This window comes from Phalaenopsis equestris, unplaced genomic scaffold, assembly GCF_001263595.1.
Source record: "Phalaenopsis equestris unplaced genomic scaffold, ASM126359v1 Scaffold000174, whole genome shotgun sequence".
Classification (NCBI taxonomy): domain Eukaryota; kingdom Viridiplantae; phylum Streptophyta; class Magnoliopsida; order Asparagales; family Orchidaceae; genus Phalaenopsis; species Phalaenopsis equestris.
The window spans coordinates 2,328,774-2,338,657 of record NW_018164616.1 but is presented as its reverse complement, the minus strand read 5'-3'; the positions used below and the strand labels follow the sequence as shown (position 1 = coordinate 2,338,657).

The 9,884-nt window shown below is 35.8% G+C and overlaps 1 protein-coding gene across 1 annotated transcript in view; it reads right to left on the bottom strand.

Moving 5' to 3' along the window:
- Positions 1-8,522, bottom strand: part of LOC110022178 (pentatricopeptide repeat-containing protein At1g30610, chloroplastic) — a 21,451-nt gene extending 12,929 nt beyond the window's left edge. The window contains exons 1-5 of the mRNA XM_020720994.1: positions 7,002-8,522; positions 6,540-6,731; positions 4,284-4,365; positions 4,003-4,194; positions 3,795-3,908 (exon numbers count right to left, since the gene is read on the bottom strand). Of these exons, the coding sequence (XP_020576653.1) occupies positions 3,795-3,908; positions 4,003-4,194; positions 4,284-4,365; positions 6,540-6,731; positions 7,002-8,458 (2,037 nt within the window). The 5' untranslated portion in view covers positions 8,459-8,522. The remainder of the gene's footprint in view (positions 1-3,794; positions 3,909-4,002; positions 4,195-4,283; positions 4,366-6,539; positions 6,732-7,001) is intronic.
- Between the last annotated feature and the right edge of the window lie 1,362 nt (positions 8,523-9,884).

Sequence of the window (9,884 nt, the reverse complement as noted above, 5' to 3'; positions counted from 1 at the left end):
CTTAGTACATCTGTATATTATTCTAGCGTTAATAATGATAGTGAAATCATGTTACTTCATTATCGTTTAGGTCATCCTAACTTTATGTACCTGGGGAAACTGTTCCATCATTTATTTATTAATAAAAGTCCTACCTCTTTTAATTGTGAATTTTGTCAACTTGTCAAACACACTCGTACTTCATTTCCTCGATTATCATACAAACTCACTCGCCCGTTTTCTCTGATCCATAGTGACGTCTGGGGTCCTCACGAAAAAAAATATTTCTGGGGCCCAATGGTTTGTGTCTTTTATTGATGATCATACACGGGTGACATGGATCTATCTTATGCGTGACAAATCCGAGGTAGGACCAATATTTCGTGTATTCAATCAAATGATACTCACTCAATTTGACACAAAAATCCAAGCTCTCAAAACAGATAATGCACGAGATTTTTTCAACACCTCCATAAGAAATTTTCTTACTCAACATGGCATCCTTAACCTTAGCACATGTGTTGATACTCCCCCGCAAAATGGGGTTGTCAAGCGGAAAAATCGTCACTTGTTGGAGGTAGCCCGCTGTCTCATGTTTACCACATCAGTCCCTAAATGTTATAGGGGGCGAAGCAACGTTGACCGCTGCTACCTCATAAATCGGATGCCCTCTCGTATTCTGGGTTTTCGTAGTCCAATTGATGTCCTCCTTCGCTCCTTTCCAAATACCTGTACACTCTCTTCAGTTGTCCCTACCAAACTATTTGGTTGTTCCGTCTTTGTTCATATTCACAAACAATACCGCAGTAAATTAGGCCCCAAATCTGTCAAATACATTGTTCCGTCTTTGTTCATATTCACAAACAATACCGCAGTAAATTAGGCCCCAAATCTGTCAAATACATTGTTCCGTCTTTGTTCATATTCACAAACAATACCGCAGTAAATTAGGCCCCAAATCTGTCAAATACATTGTTCCGTCTTTGTTCATATTCACAAACAATACCGCAGTAAATTAGGCCCCAAATCTGTCAAATACATTGTTCCGTCTTTGTTCATATTCACAAACAATACCGCAGTAAATTAGGCCCCAAATCTGTCAAATACATTGTTCCGTCTTTGTTCATATTCACAAACAATACCGCAGTAAATTAGGCCCCAAATCTGTCAAATACATTGTTCCGTCTTTGTTCATATTCACAAACAATACCGCAGTAAATTAGGCCCCAAATCTGTCAAATACATTGTTCCGTCTTTGTTCATATTCACAAACAATACCGCAGTAAATTAGGCCCCAAATCTGTCAAATACATTGTTCCGTCTTTGTTCATATTCACAAACAATACCGCAGTAAATTAGGCCCCAAATCTGTCAAATACATTGTTCCGTCTTTGTTCATATTCACAAACAATACCGCAGTAAATTAGGCCCCAAATCTGTCAAATACATTGTTCCGTCTTTGTTCATATTCACAAACAATACCGCAGTAAAGTACGGAATCGACTACCAAGAGACATTTGCCCCAGTAGCCAAACTGAACTCCATTATAATCCTACTCTCCATTGCAGCAAACCGAGACTGACCCCTTATGCAACTTGATGTCAAAAATGCATTCCTTAATGGAGATCTTGAAGAGGATGTATACATGGATTTACCGCCTGGTCTTGAAGGGTCCTTCCCTAGTGTCAAAGTATGCAAACTCCAGAAATCTCTGTATAGTCTTAAACAATCTCCCCGTGCTTGGTTTGCCCGATTCACCAATTCCATAATCAAGTGCGGTTATACTCAAAGCCAGACTGATGACTGATCATACAATATTCACAAAAAGATCTGAGAAGAAGATTATTGTACTTAGTGTGTATGTGGATGACATCATTCTTACCGGTGATCACACTGAAGAATTGACAAAGCTGAAGAAGTTCCTAGCCCATGAATTCGAAATCAAGGACCTCGGAGACTTGAAGTTCTTCTTGGGAATGGAAGTTGCAAGATCCAAAATGGGGATAGCCATAACTCAAAGGAAGTACACATTGGACCTATTGAAAGAAACTGGTATGCTTGGATGCAAACCAATAGACACTCCAATAGACCCGTATAAAAAGATTGGAATGGAGAATGATAGTTTACCTGTCGACAAAAGACGATATCAGTGGCTTGTTGGAAGGCTTATTTACATATCCCACACCGGACCAGACATAAGTTTTTCAGTAAGTATAGTAAGTCAATTCATAAATTATCCTACTGTAAGTATCGTAAGTCAATTCATGAACTATTCGAGAAGAAGATTGCTATAGTAAGTATAGTAAGTCAATTCTTGAAGAAATAATTTTTATTGGAGGAGATATAAATGGACATGTCGGTAGAGTGGTAGTAGATTTCAGAAATACTCATGGTGGTTACAATTTTGTAGTAACTAATGAAGAATGTAGCGTATGATTTTATTATTATTAATACTTTATTTAAGAAAAGATACGAGCATCTTATTACTTATAAGAATGGATCTAATAAAGCACAAATTGATTATTTTCTTATGAGAATAAGAAATCGGATTTTATCAAGATGTTCTGTGGATTTTATTAAGATGTTATGTGACAATCAAGTTGCAATCAGTATCGCAAAGAATCGAATTCATCATGACCGAACGAAACACATTGAGATTGATAGAAACTTCATTTCAGAGAATGTGGATAATGGAATCATTGAAGTTGTCTATACTCCTTCTAGACACCAAACCGCAGACATTCTCACCAAAGCTCTCCCTAAGTCCAATTTTGATGAGTTAACCAACAAGTTGGGCATGTACAATCTGTACAACCCACCTTGAGGGGGAGTGTGAAATTATGTTCATTATTATTTACTTTATTCTATTTAGTACTTGCTATCTTGCTATATTTTGTCATTATATTTTGTCATGGTATAAAAAGGGCAATTCCTTAATTATAGGTATTTATGTTTATTCCATAATTATAGAAATTACTTAATTGTAGGGAGATTTTTTTCCTCATTTTATCTCGTGTACTCACATATTTATAGGTGAATTATCTATGTATTCAGGGAGAAAAAGGTTATTCAAAGTTCACACGTATCGATTGGGTCCTGAGGTATCCACGGTCTCGCGACGACTACACGACCCATGTTAGTAAAGTAGCAATCTATAAACAATAAAGTTTGTAGGTCTTCGTATCTAAGTTATGAGTTGCTAAGCAAACTTATACTGAAACATAGAACCTCTAAGATGAATGTGTGGAATAACTAGATCTTATTTATATTTTGATGGATCACCATTATAGATATTATTTGGACTTAGTTGTTATGAGTATTGTTTGATAGGTATATAATTGTGATATACATTGTTGTAACTCTACATGTCTTTGGGATGAATGTGTAACTTTAAAATATCATTCAGTTCAGCCGTTGAGCTGTCAAATTTTCAATGACAAGAAGGGTGTATATGCATGGAAATGTTGCACGGGTTATTCTTCAAAATGATTTAGTTTAACCTATACAATTGACAGAGAGAAATTAATTCTCACAAATACAGCCTTATTGAGATTCATTGCTATGCAAGAAAATGGTTGCAGAAATTAAGCTACATAGATTAACTTGTTTAGAAAAATCTCTAAAAGATAAAAATTTGCATTATGGTTCGTACTATTACTGCTAATGCTAATTTTAACTAGAACATTTATCAAAGAGGATTCCACAAATGGTCATATTAATGTTCAATAAAAAGATAGAATTTAATCTTCAAAGAGTAAAAATTTTTAAATTTGAAAGGGAACTAGCATGAGAGGTTGTTGTCCAAACTACATTACTTCCATGATGAGCCCATAAGTTGTACTTGAAGGCCTAATACCCCGCACTTTTAATTCTTGCAGAACCCAAAATGCCCCTTCCCATTGCCTCTGCTGAACGCAAGCATTTAATACCTACAATGTAATTTTAACGGTAACTTCCAATTTCAAAAGTATATAATCCGCAGAAAAGCTCAAAAAGAGTTATTATTTGTGCTAGGCCGATTACCGCATTGTACACAACAAGATCTGGTTCGAGACGTGGATCCCAGTTTTGTAGGGGACCCAAGTCAAACTTCTTCTCAGGTACTGCTCTCATGCAATCGATGACATCAAACAATTCTTTCATGAGGCCAGCTTGACCCAGAGTAACGGCTATACAATGATATGCTGCAAGGTCAGGATAGGAAGATAATTTTCTCTGCAAATAATTGAAATCTAATTACTTTTCTGCAAAGGAAAACTTAACAAATAAGCCGAGCATTGATTAATCAGGATGAAATTCATTACCCGCATGGCATAAAATATGTTCAGCGCCTCCATCGGTCTCCTGGCCTTTCCAAGTACATCGAGGGCAGTTGTATAAATGTATCTAAGGAGAAGAAATGAAGTGAAACGAAATGTTATGCTGAAGTTAAACTGGTAGTGTGCTTAAATATCAAACTAACAAAAGTTAGAGAGAAGAAACGATTTCAAACAGAAAAGGTTGATAGTGATTTATTATCAAGACAAAGAAAAGTCATTGCCATGAATGTCTCAGAAATAACGGAATTTCAAAGTATTCAGCAATTAGATGATCTATAAATGCAAATTTAAAAAAAGCGGTCAGTACAAAAATACCAAGAAGGAATGGAATAAAATGTTTGCAAAAAAACAAGCTGCTGCAAGAGCATTTTTTAAGATTAGTTTGCAAGACATAGATTATATGTAATTAAGTATGTTATCATGGTAAACAAGACCTGAGTATGAATCCAGGCAGGATTATAAAGAGCTCGTTAATCCTCCCAAACGTCATCAAATTACAGAAAAACCCAAACCTTGACAAAATTTGAAGCCAAACCAGATAAAAATTTATGTATTATCACATTTTGGTAACTTCATCATTCTATAACATAACCTTGTACAAATAAGTAAAAATCAGCTCGTTGACATGTAAAATTTGCTGAAAGAAAACTTTGCAAATTATATAATTTAAACCTCCAAATTTTCATGAAATTGTGATATATCACTCAAAATCCTTACAATTCACCTCTCCTCCATGAATACATCATTTTCCCATGCATGAACCAAGCCCTACTTTCTCCCCCGTCTTAGAAAAAGTCAAGTTGTCTTAAAACTCATCAATGAGTCCTCAAGACCCTCCTCCCTCGTTCAATACAAAATGCTTTCTTCATGATCGATCACCCACTGGAATTCCCCTCATGCAAGTTGATTCACCATATTTGTAAGTCAATATATGGCTTTATAATAGCTACTAAAGAAGAATTGATAAATGAAATCCATTTCAAGAAATATAGTTCTTTAAACTTTGACAAAAAGACAATCTTTGTGCTTGAAGATCAAATTCATGGCGATGGATTATTCATAAAAATGAGATTTAACATCAAGAGCAGGTTTGTGGCCATGGATTATCCATAAAAATGAGATTTAACATCAAGAGCAGGTTCAAGGCGAATGACTATCCATGAACTCCTCTTCTTCCGTCATATTTAATGTTAATAAAGAACCCAACATAGATTTGCCCATTGTTATAAGAAAAAAATAATCAGAAGTTGCACCCAACATGTCAATATCATAGTTCTCGACATTCCTTTCATAACCGATTCACTCGACACAAAGATTTCTTTCCAGCACTAACCCCATTAGCATTTCTTGAAACCTATAAAATTCACTTAACGGAGAAAGAATAATGGACAACGAGATCTAAATAGGTGCACACTCTGAAAAACAAAGTCGATGTGTCCTTGGAAAAATACAAAGCAAGACCGATAGCAAAAGTATATGGAGATGGATTATCATGAAGTATTTATACAGGGGGAAAATGAATATTGTATGGATTAGCTTTCCTTTTCCCACCTCTCTTTACTTGAATCTAGTATAGTTTTATGTAAGAAAATGTCTTAAAGACCAAAAAAAATTAGAACCTCCTCCGAGATTTGACAGAATTTAATGGCTCTAAAAAATGCAAGTTAAAACAAGTAACATATGACCCCAAACAATCCCAAATAGCATGGTTTGGAAGACTCGACAAAAGACATGTTAATAATGACATTCTAGTCAAGAAGATCACATTATCTTAATAGAACATTCTTCAAGAAAGAATATCCTGCCATATTCATACATGTGGATGATATTGCTGTAATAGGAAATGGTGGGTGAAAAAAATACATCGCTTGAAGAAGTCTTACTGAAAAATTCAAAGATCGAAGATGTTGAAAGGTTAAAATATTCATTGGATATCTAAGTCATCACTTAGTGTTCTTTATTTCCAACTATGAGTACACATGCGTGCCAGTTTAAAAAAAAGTGTCAACTCCTATAGATATGACGAGGTGTTGATGGCCAAACCAGATTTTTAAGTAAACAAATTCCTTAACACCAGCATCCACATAAACAAAACATCAGGAAAATTTTAGTCCATTCTTGTAATAAATATCATTATGATTTGCAAGCAAATTTAGAATAATTTTCCTGTGAATAAATCTCATTTTTTTATCTCAAGATTTAATGAAACTGTGCATTGTTTCATAAATCAACAAAGAGTACCTGCTCTTATAGTACTTGAAACGTTCACGTGAATGGAACCATTCAATAACTTGTAATACCCGTCTCCAGTTTCTGAATGAACCCAATATTTGGACAATCCTCAAGATGGAGTGCTCCGAAAATTTTATCTTGGTGCTGTGAATCATCTTTGAAAATTGCCACTCTGGCATGTTTAAATCACTAGCATTCAACCTTCAGCATAAAAATAAATAAAAAAAAAAGTGAAAAATCAAAATTTTCTAATGTCCTAGTTAAGTTAATTAAATGTTTAGGCATGAACAATCAAATGTTTCGCAGAGGAGTTTAGGTAGAATGTAAGTAGAAATAAAATGAAATAACTATCTAAATCTATGCAAATCCTTATCACTCATTCACTATGTCTATACATATTGCAATTATTGCATGAGAAGGCCAAAAATATTTTTAAAATTTGTTAATTTACTCTAGAATCAAAATACTTGCCACTTTGCTAAATTCCGGATTCTTTCTTCCATTTCCATTCTCAATACTCGTGGCCTGTTCCTCACATCTGTAAATACCTCAAATGTCCGGAAAGCGGCTCTATTCTCCAGCGTAACACCACCAACCTCTCCCTCAGAAACATCAGGATAAGCGACATCAGTTCTGCCTGATCTCCCTGATGACACAGGAGCCCTTCTGTTGGGCTTTCCTGCTTCAATTATATCACTAAGAAACTTGGCACTTCTCCTAATGCTGCCTTTATGGTAAAGTTCCTTTGCTGAGCCACGTTCTTGTGAATCTATAGCTTGGAAATGTTGATTTCCCCCCATCCCAAAAGCCTCCACTTTGCCTCTACTAGGTTTATCACTTGTGTTAAATCTTCTGAAATCAAGGGGCTTTCCATAGTCTCTGCAACCCAATTCATCCCTCGAAGAAATAGTATTCTTGAACTCCTCTGAACTTTTTAACTCTTTCCTATACACTTTTGTTTCTTTCAGCTTCCGCTCATTCATTCTCTTGTTCTCCAACATTTCATCGACAAAAACTTCTTCAGCATCATTGGTATTCTTATGCACATCATATATTTGACCATTCAAATCCTCGCCAGCTCTGTAGGCGGTGATTTGGAGCCTTCTGCTGTCAACACGCCCAAATTCATTCTTTACGGCCATAGAATTCTCTAACTCCTCGGCACCTCTAAAATTACGATGAAGTTTTTGTGATTCTTCGTGTCCCCTTTGACTCTTACTCTTGTTCTCAAAAATCCCATCTTGAACAACTTTACTATTATCCTTGGTTTTCTTATGCAATACATTTCTTCCGTTATTAAAATTTTTGCTTCTGCGTTCTAAACCAACTTTCTGTCCCTCAACAATTTTCTCCTTGACTTTCTTCTCCGAAATCTCTTCAACCAGAGTCCATGTAGAACCACTCTTCTCAGAAACGCCACCCTTCAAACTGGGTGCATTTTCTCCGGCATCTTTCGAATATCTGACTTTCTCTTCAGTATAAAACTTTCCTTTGCTCAATTTCTTCTTTGATATGGACAAATTCCTCTTTTCTACAGCACTCTCTGCCGTCGATGCATGCCTGCGAGCAGATATTTTCTTCAAGCCGGGCAAACCCCCTTCATCACTCGAAATCCTACTCCGGTCAGTTCTAACGGACTCCAAAACTCTGACATATTCATCAAATGTGGGAGTAAATTTGAACTCTTTCTCGAAAAATTGGCTACTGGACGAAGGGGCTTCAACCTCTCCGTCGGGCAAAGCATTAATAATCCCAATTTTCGACCTTTTTGCATAAAAAACACTGCTTTTTCTCGCCCCTGCGCATCCCACGTCCATGCCAATAACGGGCTTTTGGAAAATTGAAACGCCATGAGTGTAGAAGGAGCTCAACCTATTATTCGGTAGGAGGAAGCTGCTTGACACAAACTGTAGATTAGCGACGGCCATATTGGATTCCTCGAAAGAACGCTATCTTCACGAGAAAATAAATATAGAGAGTGAAAAACCTCAAGTGGACGACTAATCTCTTAAGGGAGGAAAAATAATCCTTAACTTGGCTAAGTTTAGAAAAAGACTCAGAACTCCGTTTGAAAGACAAAAAACTCAACCAAAGTAACAATAATAATAAAAAAAAAGAGAATGATACATGACAACTCTAATTTACTATGTGATGACTTTAATTACACCAGCAATTCTTTTAAAATTTTTGCATGTGAATAATAATAAACACATAATTGCTATTAAACACAAATATAATAACAATAAATGATGCGGTTGAACTGATTTAGGGTATGTTTGGGTCAGTTGCAGCTTATCCAACTTATCATGATAAGTTGTTTGTTTTGATAATTTGGTGATAAACAGCTGATCCAGATAATCTGTCTGTCTGTTTGATCTGTGTTTATTGAGAACAACTGATTATGAAAAAATGACCAAACTGCTCCTATTCTGAATAAACTGGAGCTGTTTTTTGTGCTTTCTAGAGACAGCTCATTTGAATTTTTTTTAAAAAAAATTACTAACACTCTCAACGCAATCAACCAGTGAGAACGATAACAGAAGACGAAGGACTTCTTCGAAAGGAAGATGGAGGAGTTCTCTGAACGGAAGACGGAGGAACGATCAAAATAAGGAGGAGCGAAAAGCTAACACAAGACGGTGGAGACGGAGGATTGCCGAGGAGTGCTACGCACTGGATCGAGCCATTGCGAAATGAAATTATGGCAGAGGAGACGGGTGCACGAGATCCAGACGACCGAAATTAGGGCAGAGGAGAGGGAGGGGCATCAGGTCTTTCGACAGCATTAAACGCGGATCGCGGGTAGGACCCCGCAATTCGTGTATAATACAAAAATAAAAACGGAGTTTCACCAAACGTATGCCGATTGGTCTTTCCAAACAGGCGGTGGCGTTTAAGTTGTACCAAACGCAGCTTTAAGCTATTGTCATTGTTATGCTTAATGTCATTTTTATGCCTACTATGCTCAAATTCTAAGATTGTATAAATGAGGATTCGGAAAACTATGAGTAAAATAACCATTGTTAAGAATACCAATGGTGAAACATGAATAAGTTGAAATCAACTTCTACAAATAATTCATAATTATGGAGATATCATTTGTCGATTAGAATTTCTTCCTTAAATATCATGAAATTATAAGTTTAAACAATACTCGTAATATGAATCACTGAAGAAGAGTGAGAAAAATCAAGATGAAAATTTTATTCTAAAATTCATGTGTTTAATATTAAATGAAACTCTCAATTTTTAGGAATGACTTGGAGAGGTCAAAATATATAGTCAACCTCCAAATTTATAACTATCACCTGCCATTATTCATTTCATATCTATCATTGTTATCATACATATCAT